This window comes from Periplaneta americana, chromosome 16, assembly GCF_040183065.1.
Source record: "Periplaneta americana isolate PAMFEO1 chromosome 16, P.americana_PAMFEO1_priV1, whole genome shotgun sequence".
Lineage (NCBI taxonomy): Eukaryota > Metazoa > Arthropoda > Insecta > Blattodea > Blattidae > Periplaneta > Periplaneta americana.
Window position 1 is genome coordinate 52,041,416 of NC_091132.1, and position 22,669 is coordinate 52,064,084.

The 22,669-nt window shown below is 35.3% G+C and overlaps 1 protein-coding gene across 1 annotated transcript in view; it reads left to right on the forward strand.

Annotated features, from left to right (window-relative positions):
- The window catches only part of LOC138716246 (epidermal growth factor-like protein 7), a 194,901-nt gene that overhangs the window by 132,871 nt on the left and 39,361 nt on the right, over positions 1–22,669 (forward strand). The window contains exons 3-4 of the mRNA XM_069849104.1: positions 10,467–10,592; positions 17,787–17,905. Coding sequence (XP_069705205.1) covers positions 10,467–10,592; positions 17,787–17,905 — 245 coding nt within the window. The remainder of the gene's footprint in view (positions 1–10,466; positions 10,593–17,786; positions 17,906–22,669) is intronic.

Below are 22,669 nucleotides of genomic sequence, written 5' to 3' on the forward strand. Positions count from 1 at the left end.
AGACTGCTTATTCTTTACATGTGCTTGCGACATCCGCAGGAAGGGCAACACCAAAAGAGTTGTCCGCAGTTAATTGTAAACAGCTTGTCGTAAAACGTACCTCACACTGCACCTTTGTGCAGATCTCTCCACAGGATTCGCCGAACAGGCGAAACATTCTAATCCAATAAAAAAAATTGGATTACAATGCAGCTTTATATTCCAAGTTCTGCTTCACACCGCCATCCTATCTCCAAGATATTTGTCTCTCTGCTGCTACGTCTCTCATCTCTATAAACGAAAATATCTAAATTGACGGCCAATATGAAAAAAAAAAAAAAAAATACTGACAAGGGTACTTCACAAAATAATCTTCTATCGAAACCATATTGAAAGTTGTACACAGTTAGGTTCTGTAAATATTAAATACACTTATGGCTTTTAAGAAACCCCGAGGTTCATTGCCGTCCGCCCGCCTTCGGTCCCTATCCTGAGCCGTGACGTTTGTTCATATCGATAGAAAATCTTATAAAGAATCATTTATCACTCAATAGCGTGAACGGTTTTCGTGTAAATTTAACTTCAAGCCACTGAACATTGCGAACAGATTGCAACATCCTAGCGAGAAAGGGAGGCTCGCATAGAGGCAGACCTGAGTTCGTTGACCTCTTACATGTTTATTACTAGAAGAAAGATTACTGTGTTAACGGCGATGTTGCCGGACTGCTGAAACTTCCAACTTAATTTTCTAAATAATCGTGCATTTAATTACAAAACGTAGTATATGTTTTCTATTCCTTTACGTGTACCCTATCGCCCCTTTGAAACTGCAGGGTTATTTCACTTCCACCCTGTGTTGTCATACACGGATTCTAGAGAGCCACAACAATCTAGTTGTGGCAATGCCTAGGAAGGAATCCAAAGCACTGCAGGTTGAAACAAACAGACATGGACTCTTGAAAAGTGATTTTACTTGTAATCAAATTTTAACGGATATTTTAAATTACGCTGTACATTAATTATGATTTACGAAACCTAGTTATTTTCTATCCTTCGCAATTCCTCAGATTCCTTCTGCAAAGTATAATAACTGAACTACACTTAAGGCCTTATTACTGTTATTACTATTCATTTCTAGTTTTATAGGTTTGCAACGCACTGCGCTATAAACTGTAACTTAAGTCGTTAGGAGAATTAAGGTAAGCCAGCACTTCGAAAATGCCGAGCAATATGTTTTCGACTCTGACATAAACTGCTCCCAACATTCTACAGTGTTAGTATTTAAAGGAAATAAAAATACGAATTGCTTCCAACAGCCAACAGCGATGCATAGTAATATGCAGTCATTCCAAAAAGAACTTTTGAAAATATCCTTATTAACTGCTGAACGTTAAGTCATAAAAAGAACTCTTTACTTCTTTCATAATCATGGTTGAGAAATTTAATAATACTGTGTTAGTAAACCTATGTCGTATCTGTAACAAAACATCATAACTGGATAGGTACCAGAGTGCGAACTGATGGGGAAGATGCCAGGGATCGTCGCCCCTAGAGGATCTGGTGTCCCCTACTGAAACATACCCTGCCAGAGATAACAATTTATCCCCTTCAGGTGCCTAATGTATAGTTTTCGTATTTTATATGTTACTAGCCGTACCCGTGCGCTCCGCTGCACCCGTTAGAAATAAATATAAAGTAATTACATAATTAAAATAGGACATTTAATCCAGGGAATATTCGTGTTTGATAGAAGGATAAATCGTTTAATATGTTACTTAATTTCAATTATATTTAAATGATTAAAATGGAATCATTTTGGTCCAGAGAGCACTCATTTGGTGCAATGACAATTCCTTTAACATGTTTCTTAATTTTTATTACATTCATCCATAGTTCAATGAACATTGACATCATTTACATTTAATGTGTATACTTTATTTTACTTGTTACATGTTTCCATTGAATTATGGTAATAACTTAATTTTAACTCTTGTTTTCTACGTATTCAGTATATGGCGCTTGGCCCACTATGGTTCTGAACCCTTCAAATAACTTAAGTAACTTAAATTATATTATATTATATTATATTATATTATATTATATTATATTATATTATATTATATTATATTACATAAAAAGTGTGTTGGTAACGGATGTACCCCGATAAGTAAGTTTTCAATTTGTTATGGGGGCTCTTGAAACTCAGGAGGAACAAATTTTATTTTACAACAGGGCAACATAATCTGTTTCGCTCATTACCCAATTTTTTTTGCATTGCATTTATTGCATATATATTTTATGTATTTTAACACGATTCAATTGAGCATAGTTAAAATTTGAATTATAAAATAATGGATTGCTAAGCTAACGTACTATTACTGCATACTAAATCAATACACTCTCGTTGTTCGTTAATTCTCTGAGATTAAAATGAGTGTACATAAATATTATTTTAAGAAATACAGGAAACGAATACACAGAATAGCCTATCAAGTTTTCTGTGTATAAGAAGCTATTTTAATCTTACCTGTCCTCAATTCACTCAGAAGTTACTGTAATAACATTATAGCATTATGTCCATACAGAGAAACTACACTTTCAAATGGTGAAATAATAATTAATTATACAAATCGGTTAATTTAGCTTCCGATATTGCTTCATACAAACACAGAAACATTTTCTGTAGGCTATGGTTCATAGCTTTCGATTGTTGTTGACCAAGGCCCCTTATAGACGAAGTCATTTGTTTTTTATTCCATTACACGAGATGGCAGTTATTTTAATTTTAAAACTCATTTATCTCATTAAATATCAGTCCTATCAAAATTTTTCAAAGAATAAAACTTATCGGAAATCATTTTTAAAGAAATCTTTGTTATGTAACATTTTTCATAAAAATCAATAATAAGCGATTTCGATTTATTTAATTCAGGCTCCCTTATAACTCCCTTTTAAATAATGCATTTTCAATGCCATATAGCCTACAATCTAAGCTACAACGAACTTAATTTATATTCCAATTTTCATCGAAATCCGTTCAGCCATTATCGCGTGAAAAGATAACAAACATACAGACAAACAGACATACAAACAAAAATTTCAAAAAAGCGACTTTCGGTTTCAGGGTGGTTAATTATATATGTTAGGACCAATTATTTTTGGAAAATCAAAAATTACCAGAAAAATTTCGGCTACAGATTTATTATTAGTATAGATTAACAAAACACGTAACTACGATTCTCTTTTCTTTTTAATATGTTGAGTTGAGCGCGACAACAATTCGAGTCGTTGGTTAACACTGCTAACATACAGTATTTTTATCGACAATTAAAATTTCAATGCCCCTTCTGAAGAAAGTATACAGGGTGGAAGTGAAATAATCCTGCAGATAGAAAGCTACGATAGGGTACACTAAAATGAATAGAAAACCTATATTAGCCTACGTTTTATGATTAAATGTACGGTTAATTAGAAAATTAAGTTGGAATTTTCCTTAGAGACTTATGAGTTGGTAAGTTTTTACGTGAGTGGGTAACCAGCCCACTGCACAACCTCCGCTCTGGAGGACCGGGTTTTATTTCGGAGTACCTTCTCCTAGGTAGATTGCCTACCAAGGCTAAAGAGATCTACCTTCCCTGAGCTGATCGGTTTTATGGCGCCGAAAACTCGCCAGACACACCTTCACCTTCAGTAAAAGCAGCTCCACCACGTGCAGGTAGGTGATAGGAGTTTAATGGGAAGAGGCTATAAGCCGCAAGCTATGGAGGTATTTTATAGTTTGTAGGAGCTCATCCCCACAAACACCTCAGCAATTCCCAATCTTTAGGATAATATATTTATAATGAGGCAGATTATTGAAAAACGTCGAGAGTTTGGTTTGGAAACCCACTTAGCATTCATTGACTATGAAAAAGCTTTCGATAAAGTGAAAAGACCCCTTTTATGGAAAATACTGGAAATAAGAGGCTTTCCTAAGCACCTTATTAGTGCCGTTAAGAGTTTATATGTAAATACCAAAATAGTTATTAGCTCAGGTTTTAAAGTGTCAGAAGCAATTTTAACAAATTTAGGTGTTCGACAAGGGTGCAGTTTATCACCCACTCTGTTTAATTTATATATTGACGATCTAGTTTTGAAGTGGAAAGATGAAATACAGACTGCGATTAAAATAGAATCTAACACACCTTTAAATACTTTACTATACGCTGATGATCAAATAATTATCCAGGAAACAGAAGATAACCTACAAAGAGCAGTGTATAGATTAAGCCAAAACGCAATATTTTACAATCTAACTATATCTGCAAACAAAACAAAGATAATGGCTTTTAAAGGGAAAAATCCTGTTAGATCTAAAATAATAGTAAATGGAAACATTTTAGAACAAGTATCCCACTTCAATTATCTAGGATGTGATATTAGTTTTAATTATGAGAAAGATATTGAGAAGAAAGTTAATAGATTTCAGATGATATGTGGAACAATTGGAAGAACTTTAGGAAGAAAAGCGAGAAAAGAAACTCAAATGAAATTTTATAAAGTTATGGCTGTACCTACTCTTATATATGGCTCTGAATCATGGACAATAACAAAAAAAGAAGAATCACGTATACAATCAGCAGAGATGAAATTTATGAGATACGTAAGAAGATGCACTAAAGCCGATAAAATAAAAAATGAAACAATAAGATCAGATTTAAATATTTTCTCAGTACACGACATGGTAGAAGAAAATAAAACAAAATGGAAAGATCATGTTGACAGAATGGCAGAGAATAGGCTACCAAAGAAGATAATGAATTATCGCCCGATCGGGAAAAGGGATCTGGGTAGACCTCGTAAGAGGTGGCTGGACGATAGAGACCGGAACAGGTGATATCACCTAAACCTTGAAGGGAGAAGAAGAAGAAGAAGTTGGAATTTTCAGCAATCTGATAACATCATCGTTAACATATTGCTCTTTCTTCTCGTAATACAGATGTAAGAGGTCAACGAACTCAGGTCTGTTTCCATAGGTGAACCTTCCTCTCTGATACAACGTTGCAATCTGTTCGCTTCGTCCAGTGGCTTGAAATTCGTGGTTTTTAAATTAAATTTACACGAAAACCGTCCAAGCTACTGAAATACGGCAGGGATATAAATATTCTTTATTACATTTTCTATCGATATGGATAAATATCACGATTCTACTCTCAATAGTTATCAAATAAGAGGGTGTTAAACATTTGAAAAAAAAAAAACTTTTTTCTTGGAAAACTATGAACTTTCCACCAAAATGGTATTACAGTTTTTGTTACATACAACATTAGCTATTCGCTCTAAAAATCTGCAGGGTTATTTCACTTCCACCCTGTATACAGTAGATGAAAGAACAATAGAAGATGCAATGTCTAATATTTTATTTATTCATTCACTCACTCAGTCGTTCACTTATTCACTTACTCGTTTATTACTTAATTTATTTATTCAGTCATTCATTTAGTGTGTAGTTATCTCTCATACTGTACTTACATTTTCCAATATTTATATTCCTATAAATAATTAGTGTATTATTTAATTTTTTACAATATTTATTTTAATAAATTTGTTTTTTTTTTTTCGAAAATGGGCGTACGTCACTTCAATTATGCCTGATCTTCGAGATCGTCCCCACTACTATGCAGACTACGCATACCGTAGTGTCTACTGTATTTTCCTCGTCATGTGAGAGCATGGTGGTAGTCTTGCTTCCGAGAAATATATGGCACGGACTTTGAAGCACTTGCTAAAGGCTGTGTTAATTTGAATTACGATTTACTCCTCGGTTTAATGTACTTTGCGAATACTTTTGTTTGTCCTCCTGGCAATAACAAGTCTTTTGCATTCCCTTAATGTCGGTTTTCTACTTTTACCACAGGGCTATGTCTTAATGTCTTTAAAAATTAACTGCACAAGAAATTAGCTGCAACTTGCTCTTTGGCACAACTATAATTTTTAATTTTCAACAGTATATTAAATACTTACACAGTATGGTAAAAAACTATCGCATACAGTATGATCACCAAGTCATTAAAGTGTATGTCAAAACAAGCTAATTTAATAGGAACTAATACCAATCACGAAATATTTTTCAGAATACAAAGAGCCATAAAAGGTTGAAGTGTAAAGAATGAAAGATTGTTTACTCGCAAAGGTGTTTGTAATACCAACATGAGAATCCGTGCACGTATCCCACCATGAAAACAAAAAAAGTATTGCAGTATTAATGTGTGTAATGGAGCTTTCATGCGAGTTAATAGGACGTCATCCGTTTGAAGGTTACCTTCAAAGGCCAGAAATTAGTATCTTCAGCTACAAATGAAAGTGTGAAATTACACAATTCATTTTTTGTATTTACAGCATAAAGATTTAAAAAATAGCATTTTATCATTAATTATATTTGAAAAAGTAGCGTTTATTAGCTGAAACCTATTTTGTCATTTTATTTATCTGAGAGGGATAGATGAAAATAAGATACAGACCTATAAACTGTAATGGATATATCTGATCTGCGTTACAACGTTCAGTTAAATGATTTCAGTTTCAACTGACTTGCCAAAAAAGACAAAAAAAGAACAATCAAGAACCAAAAAACTACAAAAAAACTTTTTACTGCTACTACTACTACTACTACTACTACTACTACTACTACTACTACTACTACTACTACTACTACTACTACTACTACTACTAATAATAATAATAATAATAATAATAATAATAATAATAATAATAATAATAATAATATATTTTATTTTACCTGGTAGACTTAAGGTCTTCTCTTCCACTCAACCAGGTCCACAATTAATACAAATGTAGCAGTAGCAATAATAATAATAATAGCAATAATAATAATAATAATAATAATAATAATAATAATAATAATAATATATACGTTGTGAAATGCTATTACTGAAACTTATCTAATTTACCAGTTAAACTGAATAGATTAGAAATATAAAGATAATTACTTAGGACTATCATTTATAAAGGAAAAATGAAATTATTTACATATTTAAATATAATCACTGTTCAATATATTAAGAGAATTAATAAAATAGTCTGACAATTAAATATAGGGTAAACTAGGGTCTGTTGGACAGACGGGTATGTTGGACACTCTGTACTTTAACGTGTTACCACGCCACTTGTGGGCACCACATTCTGCTAGAAGTCAATGACGGAAGTAGCCCCACTCGTGCCTACTTCCGTCATTGACTTCTAGCTGAATGTGGTGCCCACAAGTGGCGTGGTAACACGTTAAAGTACGGAGTGTCCAACATACACGTCTGTCCAACAGACCCTAGTTTACGCTATTAAATATTTCTTATGTGTATTGCATTTAAGAGCGAATGAAATTTAGAAATTTACTATGCCTATTGAATTAAGTAATATTGTTCATTGTAATTTTTGAAAAACGATACCGTCCGACAGGTTCTAATATCGGCAGGAAGGAGATTCCAGATTCGAGAGATGTAGACTGTGAATGATTTAGAATAACGGCATGTTCTGTGCTTAGGTATAAGAATAGAAGTTTCTTGTTGAGACCGAGTGCCAAAGCTGTGAAGAGATGAGAGATTCTGAAACCGACATTTTTTTTTTCAAATTTCAAATTTCAAATTTATTTACAATTTACATTTGAATTGAATACATATGAATAGATACCCGAGCATAATGCTCGTGCTCGGGTACAGTCCAGTAGTCTACATAAATTTTACAGGGTTCAGATAATAATGCTGATGATATAAATAATAGTAACAACAACAACAATAATAATAATAATAATAATAATAATAATAATAATAATAATAATATAATCGTGATGGGAATGATACAAAGATTGTAATAAAATAATTCATTAATAATAATAATAATAATAATAATAATAATAATAATAATAATAATAGTGATAAAACAAAAATATTTACAATAATAAAATAAATACTAAGACGGATAAAATAAAATATAAAACCACTAGCGAGAGTTAACACAACTTAAATAAGCATATAATAACCGGAAAAAATGCCAAACTCGAAAATCAACAGAAAAGTTCTTTGTATCGCAGACGACAGCAACCGCCGTATTGACATTGTGTTGTGCATTAATGGTAGTAGTGGGGAGCTGAAAGTCTACGTAACTGCCGTTCTCTTCTAATCTTCTCGTAAAATCATGGGAAGTCAATGCTGAAAAAACAAAATGTCTACGAGTCAAACTGTTCATTATTACCTGGATGACAGATAAGATGGACAAGAAGTGTGCATGATTTGATACAGCAGCGAGAGTCAATGTAGTTTTCTGCGTTTCTCAACTCGAAGGCCGATACTTAATTTTTCATCATTCACCCTTACGAAGGCAGTTCTGTAGACCAATTTACCGATAGAATCGTTGCCCAGGATGCGCCATAGGATCCTGATCCACGCTGCACTAACAATGAGAGATTGATGATGATGATGATGATGATGATGATGATGATGATGATGATGATGATGATGATGATGTTTTACAACGCTTTATCAACAGCTTAGGTTATTTAGCGTTTGAATGAGATGAAGGTGATAATACCGGTGAAATGAGTCCGAGGTCCAACACCGAAAGTTATCCATCATTTGAACATATTGAGTTGAGAGAAAACCCCGGTAAAAACCTCAACCAGGTAACTTGCCCCGACCAGAAATCGAACCCGAGCCTCCTGGTTTCGCAGCCAGACGCGCTAACCGTTACTCCACAGGTGTAGACTGATGATGATGATGATGATGATGATGATGATGATGATGATGATGATGATGGTATTTTCTTTCTATGACCATGGTCTTCGTCTTATTTGCATTTATCTTGAACCCAGACTGCTCACAGCTGTAATTTAGCTCCAGTAGCATATGCCTTAGTATCAACTCCTCTTCTGCTAACAATGCCGTATCATCAGCAAATCTTATAGGTTATTCTTCTTCCTCCTACTATCACTCCTCCCATGTTCTGAAAATAGGTTCTTCACTAAATTCTCCAAGTGGATGTTGAACAGTGTAGATCAGCGTTTCTCAAACTTTTTTGAAGTGAGGACCACTTTTTAAAGTCGGAACAGTTCCGCGGACCACCTTACTCTTGTTCCCTTCGAAAGTAAATTTATTATTTTTGTAGCAAATTTTAATACCAGTATACTGTACTTATATTTTAAAATAGAATTAATTAATTAAAATTAATTAAATGAAATTAATTTTATATTAGTATTAACTAATTACGCTAATGTTAATAGAAGAAAATTTATTTTTGTTTCTTTAAAGTCCAGTCCCGTTTGAGAGTTGAATATTAACTTTTCTCTTTCACTCAATGAAAGTTTGTTAGTTTGAATATCGCAATTAAAGTGATCACGAACCCATGAAAATTCGCCATATTTGCTTGGAAAATAAGTTTCAAATTGTGACCCTCAGAGTTGTATTATTGGTGTACGACGCACAGTACGTGATCATTTCAATGTGCAGACTGGGTGTCGGCAAAACTATTAAGAAAGTCATAAATACATGAAAAGGTTCGTTCCTCTGTTATGAATTTGAGTGGTCCCTGGCTGAGTTACAGGCGCAGCTCCAGATGTGCAGGGAAAAGATGGCGAGTAACACCACGTTCATAGTGCTTTAAATCCATCTTTTGTTATTGAGAGTTGAGTGGGAAGTCAGACAGATAGGGTAATAAATTCCATAAAATATCAATACTGGAAGAAAAAGTGAAAGGCGATTGCCATGTGTCATTTCCAAATTCTGATATTTTCAGCTATAGAGCGATACACAATTAGTTTGAATTGTATTTTTTCTTCTGCCTTTTTTTGAAGGACCACAAGAGCAGACCTCGAGAACCACAGGTGGTCCGCGGACCATAGTTTGAGAAACGCTGGTGTAGATAATTAAGAGCATCCTTGTCATACTCCTCTCCCTATTTCACTTTCTTTTGACATTTCTTCTCCTATCCTGACGATGTAATGAAAAGTCATTCTTTTAACTGATGGAAAAGAGTGCCACAGTCCAAGCGAGTTTCAAACGCAGGATTATGAGCTCCAAGCAGCCTCAAAACTCTCAACGTTGATTACGCAACACCCGGTTTTACTCAACACAATGGATTAGTAATAGGAAAGTGTCACAAAAAATCTACAAGCATTTGGTTTATTGGACGTATTAATTTTAGTTTCTTACCCACTTAAAGGTGCGGCTAACTACGAGGAAGTTAAATATGACTACGTTCGATGTGCTTGCTTAAAATATTGGTTGTAAGACAGCAGTTGAAACAAATCATTAAGCCCCACAGATAGACTGCGGTGTGAGAGTCGAATTTCATGTTCCCGTGAGACAAGTTTTTCATATGTGGAGACGAACCCATCGGACACAAAGAACATTATAGACGCACCTTACCACACAATGACACTCATATGCTTGCAGCATGAATGGATGATTTCTTAAAACATTAATCTTAAATTGCTTTTCCAGGCGCCACGTGTGTTCCGTTCAGAAGGCTGTGACACAACCTGTGAAGACATTACAGTCCTACTGCAAGCCGGCTTTCAAACCCTACACGCAACGTTGTCTCGACAACAAAAACTGCAATGGAATTCGGTAAGTTCCCACATCAGATGCTTTATTGTTCTGCATTACAAGACCCAATCAGATATTGTTACAAATGTCTTTTAACGTGAAATATTTATGCTCGAGCTGAAATTAATGAAACGTTACGAAACGTTCAACATCTTTCAAACTTATAATCCTGTGGACCCGGGTTCGAACCCCGGTGTACCCCCTATTTATTTATAACTGACGTTGGGCAAGCCCTTGGTCCAGATAACACCGGGGTTTTCTCCGGAAGCTCTGGTTCCCCTGTGGCATCCCAACAAATCTCCATCATCTCATCTCATCGCGGATGTAGTGTAGACTAGCTTCCTATGTCGCACCCTGGGCAATGACTCTGTCGGTAAATTAGTCTTCACAATTGACTTCACATGGGTAACTGAATAACAGTCAAGTACACGCCATTAGAAAAAACAAATCTGACGTCACTTGGTTAGCAATGGCATTGAATTAGTACTATGCTACTAAGCGTTCAGACATATCGGCGAAATACTAAATTAAACGTCTTATGTCATTCTTTACAATCGCAGAGTGCATTTAAATCAGACCTGCCAACCTAGAAAAGATGACATGCGGAAGAGAGATTAGATAGGGGAGATTGACATTTAATAGGAGATATAATTTTAATAATAATAATAATAATAATAATAATAATAATAATAATAATAATAATAATAATAAAACGAAAATATAATATTAAACACAAGAACTATGCGATTACCTCAAAACCCCAGAGATTATCATGTGAATGCGCCGGAGCTGAAGTCGTAAGCTAATTGCGGATGACTCGAGTATTATACAAAGAATTTGGTAAAGCTCCCATAAGCGAAGAAGCACCTTTGACAGTTTTGCAACATATATTTTTGAACTCCAATCCACTCCTCAGATCCCTCAGCCAATGGGAACTGGAAACGTCACTCGCCCTTCTGGCGCCACACAGGGAAATGGACACGATGCTGCCATGTATAGAGGCTACATTCCCTTGCTTTCCATCTGCTCTTACCTTCCATCCGATCCACCCACCCGCCTACCAGCTCACCTACTGCCGTCGAAGTAAGGGAAGGGAGGATGCTGTTATTTGCAACGTCGCGCTCTGTTCCCGTACGTTCCACGTGCTTCACGAGAGAGTAGAGAAGTCTAATATTTCTCCGCGACCATTTTAATCTGTAATTTTACCACAAACTGATGACAACAAACCTACAGCAGCGACTTGCTTCCGAAACGGCCGCACAGTACGTTACACTGTTCTGATGTCATTTGCTTAGCAACGGATCAGACTCTTACATTGTAAAAACATAATTCACTATGATCTGAGACAAGAAATCCAAGTGAGAGAACACGTATTTTCTACATTTAATATGAACAAGTGATCTATGCATGTTCTATCCTAATTTTGTACAATTCCTTTTTTAATTTCACAGCAGACCTCAGCCTATAAACAATATCTACACTTTAAGAAGAATTGAAACGATCCCTATTTTTCAAGAACTTAACTACAAAAATCTTGAATATGAGATACAGAGCATCGAACATTTTAGATCTGGTATAGAAGCATTGCTCAGAACGACATTAGTATTTATTTATTTAACCTGGTAGAGATAAGGCCATCAGGCCTTCTCTGCCCCTCTACCAGGGGATTACAACTATAATATGAAGAATAAAATTACAATTAATATTAAATTTACAATTACAATTACAATAAGAATTAAAGTACGACAAGATTACCTGATTGATGCAAGCTAGACAATTTATCATAGAAGTTAAGAACAAAGAATATTTTTGTATTTACTCAATTACAAATTAAACCTAGAATAACAAAATTCTATAGTGATGAAATTACCATATACTGAAACATTCAAATGTTTCTAGAGGGCGCTGTGTTTTTTGAAGGGGAATAATATTTTGCTAGGAGGGAAATGTCTTATTAACGATATTTTGAACTATATCGTAACCTCTTATGGATTATTATTATTATTATTATTATTATTATTATTATTATTATTATTATTATTATTATTATTATTGGTTTATTTTACGACGCTTTATCAACTGCGAAGGTTATTTAGCTTCTGAGTGAAATGAAGGTGATAATGCCAGCGAAATGAATCCAGGGTCCAGAGCAGAAAGTTACCCAGCATTTGCTCTTAAGGGGTTAGATACAGCTTACAGCAGTAAAATTTTTAGAAATATTCAACATTTTTTTCCTCCATTACTGTATCTTGTACAGTAATGAAAATAGGTATGTGTAAAACACTATCCTTCTGCTATATGAAAAGAATATTTTTACGATAAATTTTTTTTTTTCAAAATTCATAATGGTGGCAGTTTACTGCGCAGTATGAAGCTTTTCCCTCATAACCTATAAACTTGTTAACTTTTTCATGTTCTCTCCCTTTTATTTTATTGCTGAAACCCTTATTTACAATATCATTTTCTTTCAACTAGATTCCTCAATAAATAATATATTTTTTTTATTTTGTGTTAGAAGAAAGTAGGCCTACTGATATCTGACCATTTTAAAATGAATTCATGTTTTATCAGACAATCTATCAAAGGTAGAAAAGTGATCTTACATCATATTGTAGATACGAAATGCATAAATACACACAAAATATTTCATCACAGAATGTTGGATAGTTTTTGAGTTCTGTGGGAAACGTGTCATCACTGCAGAGTGAACTGAATTTTGAAAACAAAAATGTAAATAATTTTTTAAATCGTAAAAATATTTGTTTCATATAGCAGAAGGATAGTGTTTTACACATACTAATTTTCAATGGAGGAAAGAAATTTTACTGCTGTAAGCTGTACCTAACCCCTTACTGGGAGAGGGGAATTCTCAACCAGATGACTTGTTCCAACCAGAATTTGAACTCGGACCCACTCGTTTCACGGTCAGATATGCTAACAGTTATTCCACAGAAGTGGATCCCCGTGGATTATAATAAAATCTTCCAAGTAGGTTGTGTACGAGGATGTGGAAACCCCTTTCTGCATAGGAATGAACTAGTTCACATTGTTGAGTTTATCGCATATGACGTATTTGCATGGCAGCCGAAGTTGAATGATGTCTGTGTAATTTCCGTTTAATAAAATCCTTTAATTTTTTTTCTGTAAGCATAGGTCGTATAACTTGTACTAGACGTTACACGTTAAAAAGTCAGGAAGGAAAATAACATTAAATTTCTCTAAATATCGTAAAGTCGGACGTCAAACGTTCTCAGCTATTATACATTCAAGGCTTTACCTTCATGTTGCGAGGTGCAAAGAACTCATAATAACGTGTAACTTACAGACATTCAGAGGTGGGGTCACGAAAGACGTGCATACCACAGATAATTTCAGTATTTACAGAGTGTGGCTCTGCTGAATATAACGATCCTGATTGGAATACATTTAACACGACTAAGGGGAGGAGTTCGCTTATCGCCTGACAGATTAAATCCTCTATTTTTAGTTTCACCTGAATGCAGAATACACGCAGCACGGTTGTTAGGCGCGTTAAAACAACTATCTACACGGTAGCCTGTCTACCCAGACCAGTACCTGTGCCAAGTAGGATAGCACTTCGGAGATTAAAGAATTTTTATTCAAGTCATTTAAAAGCCGTCCTATCAGCCGAGAATCTGGTTCTCCAGCACCTAATAAATTAGTAATGAGCGCGATACGGTGATAGCAAGGTGTGTGGAAACACTGGACGTGCATATTTTATTGCAATTCTTCATGATTTCACAGCTAGTCAGGCGCGAGTCTTCGCGGTCTTTTAATTTCTCCTTATTGAAAGTGTAAATTAGCGTTACGGAAAAGGCGTTGACATGTATTTACGTGCTGTCTCCATTCTCAATGCTATTTTCAAGCTACACAACAGCTTGCAAGTAGGAAGGATGGTATAATAACCGGATCAGCAATCGCTCCGTCTGCGAAACATGGCACAATCCAGGTGCGAATCTAGCTACTTGGCAGAGAAAAATATTTCCGCCCTACATGCGTCATTTGGATCAACCGAAGTAATTATTAAGGCTGGTTCACAATAAACCGGAAACGAGAATCGGAACGAAGACGAAAACTGTAAAATTGTTAAAATGTGTACATTTAAATGTGAGCATTCACAATTAACGAAAAGCTTGCCGGAACCCGGGATCGGGAACGGAGAGTTGGCCAAGTTTCAACTTTGGCGTTCACGCTTCCGATCATAGCCCACTAGATTCATTCTATTGCCATCTAAAAGCTATTTTGTCGTCGTATATTTTGTAGCAAGAAGACCGTGCCATAACCTATGCATTATTTTGTTCTGTGCTGTGCATCATGGAGTAAGTTTTATTTGATGAGATTCTAATTCTGAATGTTGAGGAAAATCCTCATGTTTACGATAAACGGCGCGCCTCGTATAAAGATGAGAAAATGAAGGAGAATACGTGGCTTTCAATAGCTGCATCTTTGAACACCGATCGTAAGTGAATCATATTTTATTACTGTATTGGTTGTATTACACACTACATATTCATGCTTCAATTCAATAACTACTGTTGTGTTCATTTTTGTTCAATTACAAATGTTTCTTTTCTAATTATTTTACGTTATGTTAGACTTAAAATAGGTTGTGATAATAAAGATGCTTGGACATATTTATAGTACCGTACCTAATGAAATGTTTCAGTTGAAATTTCGAAGTTGGTTAACCTGTGTTTATGTTGGCTGCCTTGTACTCATGAGAGAACGCCATTGGTCAATTATACACAAATAACATCAGAACGCGGAATATCGACTTTACATGTCGTTATTGACATGCATATCGATATGCATAGTCGGTTCTCGGTTTATTGTGAATCAAAAATTTTCACATTCACGTCCTCTGCTTCTCGTTTTCATTCTGGTTCTCGTTCCCGGTTTATTGTGAACCAGCCTTTACTGTTTCTAATATCGTAAACGCCTGACTCAGTTAAACCACACGCTCCACTATTATCTGTACTGTTCGCCACATTATTCCATGTATTGTGGGTCCCTATCACCACGGCATGGCGCGTCCTCAGGTTGCGGATAGAGGAGACGGCCTCCAAATATGGAGGGTAGCTGCGAATATATTGAATAAGCAGTCGTGGACAGCCGATAAGGGGTGGTCCTCCAGCTTGGGGGTTGGGCGAAGGGCTAACAACCCATCACCGTAAAAAAACAGCTTGTTACGAATCCATACAATAAGCCTCGGAATGGGACTGATTCTCTGGCACGACCACAGCAAAGGAATAAGGTTATGAGATTTAGTACGTGGAACGTAACTAGTCTTTATAGAACAGGAGGGGTAACACTAATAGCAAAAAAATCTAGCTACATATAGAATAGACTTCGTGGGAGTACAAGAGGTTAGGTTAGATGGGAATCGCATATCACAGATAGGAAATTATTTGTTGTATTATGGGGAAGGAAACAATAATCACCAATTAGGAACAGAATTCTTTGTTCATAAAATAATAAAATCAGCAGCAAAAAAGGTCTAATTTATCAGTGACAGATTATCATATTTAGTACTTGAGGGTAGATGGTGCGATATCGTAGTTATAAGTGCTCACGCCCTCTCAGAAGAGAAAGACGACCATATAAAGGATAGCTTCTATGAGGAATCGGAACACACTTTTGACCAGTTATCTAGATATCACATGAAAGTTTTATTGGGGGATTTCAACGCTAAAGTAGGACGGGAGGATATTTTTAAACCAACTATTGTAAAAGAGAGCCTGCACGTAACTAGTAATGACAATGGAGTTAGGGTAGTCAACTTTGCGACATAAAAAAATTTAATTGTCAAAAGTACATTCCCCCATAAGGATATACATAAATATACTAGAACTTCTCCAGATGGATTGACACATAACCAGATAGATCACATCTTGATAAATAAAAAAAAGACATACTGGTATAGTAGGCATTCGAACCTTTAGGGGGGCGGACTGAATTCTGACCATTATCTGGCAATTGGAGAACTTACAGAAAGACTTTCAGTGCTTGCAAAAAACGGGCGCAGCTCTCTCATCCCGGTTCGTCTCAAGATGTTCATAATGATGATTGTGGTAGTAGTAGTAGTAGTAGTAGTAGTAGTAGTAGTAGTAGTAGTAGTAGTAGTAGTAGTAGTAGCAGCAATAGGTGGTAATGGTAGTGGTATGTATGTATTTATTTACACTGCAAGTGGACAAGCACCCGGTGGCAGTGGTATACACAATATAAACAATACACAATAAAATTACAATACACAATACAATTATATACACAATACAATAAAAATACACAACACAATTTAACACAATAATTACATATGTATAGGCCCTACATAAGTTTCAATAGTCTTTCACTTTACTCTCATCTCACTCACTATAGTGGCACTATGACGCATTTCACTGACACTCTATAACACATTTCATTGACGCTATAAATTATCACTGATCGGAACTATTCTCTGCACTGTAAAACCATAACTTCACTGACTCACCTCGCTTCATTGATACAACAGTTCAAATAAGACAAGATAATTACACCCTTATGCATACTTATAAACAGAACTACATTTAAGCTAAACATTTCTAGTCTAAGGACCTCTTACACGCTATTTTTAAATAATTTACAATTCAAACTAAGGGAGTAACTCGTCAGGCTAAATAAATACATGTCACCTTAAAGAAATTAAATGTAAAATGTCCCCTTAATTTTAATTTGCACTTTATACACAACTTTTTAAGTTATTCTTGAATCTCCTTAAGGAAGGACAGCCCTCAAAGACCGCTGCAGGTAGGTCTTTCCAATCATTTATAGTTCTATTTAAAAATGAGAATTTACCTACATCCGTTTTCTGTTTCCTACATTTGATTTGAAAATCATGATCATTCCTTCCACAGTACGTTGGCTTTTCTAATCGAGCCGTTATGTCTACCCATATGGTAGTAGCAGTAGTAATAGCAACAGTAATAGTACTTAGTATAACTTAAATACGCAGTGAATTATTTTATTACATAATGGATACCGTACTTTCAAATTCAATGTCTGGATTTCTCGTATCAATGTGACAGTGGAAGAAAGAGGAATATGAGGAAAAAGATTATGATAGGAGATACGAGATTATTAGCAGCGTTGAAATTGGCGTCTTGTCTGTGTGCAATAAATATATGGATACTTGACAGCTCTGTTTTGTTCACTTTGCAGCTTGGTGTACGAGACAGCTTACAGGACTGTTTACGAGACGAAAATCACGAGGCAAACCAGCTACGTCTGCTGCCCGGGGTGGACGCAAGTCACCAAGATTGACCACGGATGTAATAGAGGTAGTAATTTATAAAGATGTCACATTTACTCATTCTTCCCTCCTACGCAGCGATAAAAAAAAAGACTGAAGCCCCTTATATTCGGTGCAGTCAAATGTCTGGTCAAAGGTGAAGACTTAAAACGAACGTTCCGACTGGTCAAGCCAGTCTGTCGCCGCAGGGGTTGTGCGGTGCCTGGGTCGAATGGCGATCGGGGTGGAGAGGAAGAGAACGTATCACTGTGTCAGCCCCATGTCCCACAAGCATTACGTTGAGATCGAAGCTTAAACTGAGAAAGACGTGTCACTTCCCTACATAGTAGAGTTGGGCAACACGATTCTTTTTCAGAAGTCGATTCCAACGATTCAATCACACATTACGAATCGATTCTAACGATTCGTTCACGATTCTTCTCAGTCTGCGATTCCAACTATTCTTTTGAATCGTCGCAAGACACTTTCCTTTGCAAACCACGCGTAGAACAAAAACGTTCTACATCTCTCTCATAGATGGCATAAGAGGCGAGACATTGGATTGTCTCTTTCTCATTGGCTGGAACCATTCAGTATGAACTCCATTAGTCTACAAAATTACCCAAGATAATGTTTCTAAATTATAATTTATCAACTGAACCTTATTATGAAGTACATTTTTTGCATTACATCTCTATTTAACTATGCAAATTTCAGGTTTGTGTTCATTATTTTCCATACTTAACAAATGCAGTACATATTTTGATTTCACTCTCGCTCGGGAGCATTCGACACGGTTCGGAAATGTCCGTTGACAGGTTACATCAAACAACGAATAGAATCGTGGGTTACGATACCATGCCGATTCCTTCATATTCTTTTGAATGACGATTCGTTACGATTCTTTTGAACGACGATTCGTTGATACAACGAATCGATTCTTACGATTCTTTATTATTAGTCGTTCGAATGAACGATTCGTTCACGAATCGACCCAACTCTACTACATAGGCGGAGTTATGGGGGGCTCTGCACCTCCCCCAAACTTGTCTGAATTTTTTTTTCTACTAACGTTAGAAAATATTGAATTTAAAATATTTTTTTTTTTTTGCTTTTGTTTATAATTAAGTTTCTGTTCTTAAATTTATGAATTAATGTCTTCAGTTCATGTGTCTGGACTATAATATTTATTTTAAATTTCTGAATGTTTAAGAATTTCTATACCTCATTTGAGGAATAGAAGCACTGTAATATTTCTTTAGTAACAGCCTGTACAAGTTTGCAGGTGTTCAGACCGCCACTTGGAAATGTTATGTTCCATTTAACGACGCTCGCAACTGCAGAGGTTATATCAGCGTCGCCGGATGTGCCGGAATTTTGTCCCGCAGGAGTTCTTTTACATGCCAGTAAATCTACTAACATGAGCCTGTCGCATTTAAGCACACTTAAATGCCATCGACCTGGCCCGGGATCGAACCCGCAACCTTGGGCATAGAAGGCCAGCGCTATACCATCTCGCTAACCAGGTCGACGCCACTTGGACAAATATGAATAACATACTGTACAGCAATGCAAAAAAAGAAGTAAAGTGATTCCGCTATAAGGTGTAAACTTAAAGACGAGATTAAATAAAATAATTAGAGTTTTCATTTCATAATTATATCATCTTCAGGAAGGTAACGAGAGAGAAAAAGAGGGAGATTGTTTTAATCCCTTCAGACCTGAATTTATATTAAAAAAATGAAAAAAAAAAACTGGTCATATAATCATTCTGGGGACCCAAAATTCCCAAATCAAGCTTTCACAGAAAATCAAAATTTGGGGACAATTTTAACCCTTGGGATCCCAAAATTTTAAATTTTATTTTTAATTCAGGTATAGAAATGTTTCAAAAATAATATTCTCCATTTCTATCACATTGAATTTTTCAAAATATTTAAAAGTATCAAAGACATTCCAAAAACAGAAACAATGTACACTATAATGTACACCAGGCCTGAAGGGGTTAAGTTATGCCCTATTATAATTTGTAGTAGACCTACAGTTCAAGTCCTATACAACTCGGTCCGAAACATCGCGGATGTGGATGTAACACTGCAAGAAACATGCCCTCGAAAATACTTTTATTAAATGATCATATTTCGATATACTGTACCACAGTCAAGCTATAATGGGAGGGAGTAGGTAAATGATGTCCCCCATAACCCCGTTATATGGAGATTCTATGGTTTTGCTTTGCCTCCCCCCCCCCCCCCAAGGAAACGGTTCTCTCTCCGCATATGCTTCCCTAACCCACCTTGAATCCGGTCCTTATGTTGATATATCGTCTTCATTAAGGTTGTTTATGCTCGACCATGCCGAAATGTAGTAATTATACACCTGGTAGCAGACCTTTAATGCATGTCATTAAAGTACACCTACTCATTAAAGGTCAGGTCTTTCAGCCAATGACGACTCAGGTTACAACTGTTCAGCCAATGATAGGTCAGCTTTCTACCGTTATAAAACCGCAAGTATCGATTATTCTCGGATATGCAATCGAAAGAGAATTAACGAAAAGTCACGGAGGCTGGAAATCTAATACTGTCGCAGAAGGTTATGTTCTGTTACTATAATAATTAGCGTTAATTGTAAATAATATTCAAATAAATTCAATTTGTCATCTCGTTTTTCAATGTCGAATTCACTAATCAAGGTTATAATATTATAATATTATCAAGTTTAACGGGACTACGTCAAGGTCAATGACATTATTGTTCCTCGGAAAAAATCAATACTTTCACGTCTGCGCACATCTCACAATTCATGACCTAGAACAAGGTCACTTCCGATCTTGTCAGTTACAAATAAAATGTATACATCTGAATACCGGTAATTTCAAGTTAGAAATATGGTCGAACATAAAAAGTCGTATGAAACTCGCCTATAATGGTAATTAAGAAGCTCGTATGAAAATTATGAAACTCGCGCTCGTTTCATAAATATCCATACTCACTTCTTAATTACTATCATTATAGGCTCCTTGCATAATGTACTATTCTAAAACTGAAGACTATTAAATCATTTCAGTACCATAGATATTTAGCCGCATCTGTGGTTCAGCGTTAGCGTGCTAGTCTTTCATCTAGATAGCCCTAATCACATATAATAGATTGATCAGCCTAATGGACTTCCAAGGCAACCACTTTTATCAATTTCACTACGCTGCCATCTAGTCACTGTAAAGGAAGTCATGTTATAAATCCTTATGGAATTGCATGGAGCAATTATACTTCCATTTCGCGGTCGTTACCAAAAAATTCCTTTTCGACATTGGAGATTCTAAAGGTTGTTTTTTATGTTGCCATTTCATAACATGAGAATGGCCAAGGTGATGTAGTACAGGTTGAACCGTAAGTAATGTCATTAATTTCGGAGGTTGTTCTTTGAGATATTTCAAATAAAAAGTTTAATACAATTTTTCTCGCTTTTGCTTCCTTTTTAAGAAAAAAACTGTTTTATACTAAACATTTCATAGCGTGTTTTGGGAAAGCCATTGACTGAATTCGTAATAAGCTCGGTCAATTTAAGAGAGCAGTGTATTATGACAATAAATTATTGAAAGAGTTTTAGTTTTGTTCATTAAATGTGCAGAAATTTGATCTGAACAAATGTAACATCGTAAAATTTCTTTGCACAACGATTTTTGCTTGACTCTATAATGAGAGTGCAGCAATTGTGTATTGATACTTCGAAATCCACAAAATCCTTGTGGGCGGAAACTGAAAATCCCACTGGGAGCAATGATTGTTAAGGTTTATGAATGCTGAAGTCTAGCTTTTGATAAATTTATCTGCTAGAATAAAAAAATCTTCAGTAAGTAGGTTAAATGGGCTAAACCATCGCACATGGCCGACACATCTGATTTAAAGGTCACCTGGACTACGGAACTAACTGACACCGACCCTATATAATATTTACCGCAATTAAAAATAAAACTGAAGGCCTCTCTTCAAATTTTACACTATCATATATATGTTAATTCCGGATCCCAGTGGTCAACCTCACATGAGGACGGATGATTTGAAATCTTAGTAGTATTTACTTTCACTGAACGTTCACAATGTCCACATACACTGTTATTTATTATGTCGTTCAGCACTTGTTCAATTATTTTCGTAAATAAGAGATTATTATTATTATTATTATTATTATTATTATTATTATTATTATTATTTTAAATTCTTTCAAAAAACGAATTTAAACTAAAATAATTGAAAATAAATCAAACATGTTCGAGAATAGCATTTTAGAAAAAATATTCGAATCGGTTTAGTATCTAGTCAGATTATTATAATGGGCAAGAATAAATATGTAAAATTTATATTGGAATATCAACAAAATGTCCAAAATTAAAACAAGACAACTTCGATCGACAATGTCACCTTCGAAAAAAAACCATATGTAGCTACTGACATTCAAAACAAACCGAATGAAACTGCGCAAACTATTGCAGACCAAGTGCATACAACTGTGACAAAGTTTAGAATTTTTGACAAAACAATAATTAATACCATATATATATAATTATAACACCATATTTGGTGGGTTTTCAAGAGCCTTCATGAATGTAATGTAATCCAAACTCTTACATCCTTTAAGGGAGAGCAAGAGCTGAATGAAGTGAGCAGTCATGCCCACTTTAAATAACTGTTTGCAATACAAAAATGGATGCTTTTGACATCGATATGCAATCTACTGTTATGAAGTTATTATACAACTATTGGTAATTCTGAGGATAAGTGGAAATTTTGACGTCATTAGAAAGGCAGAG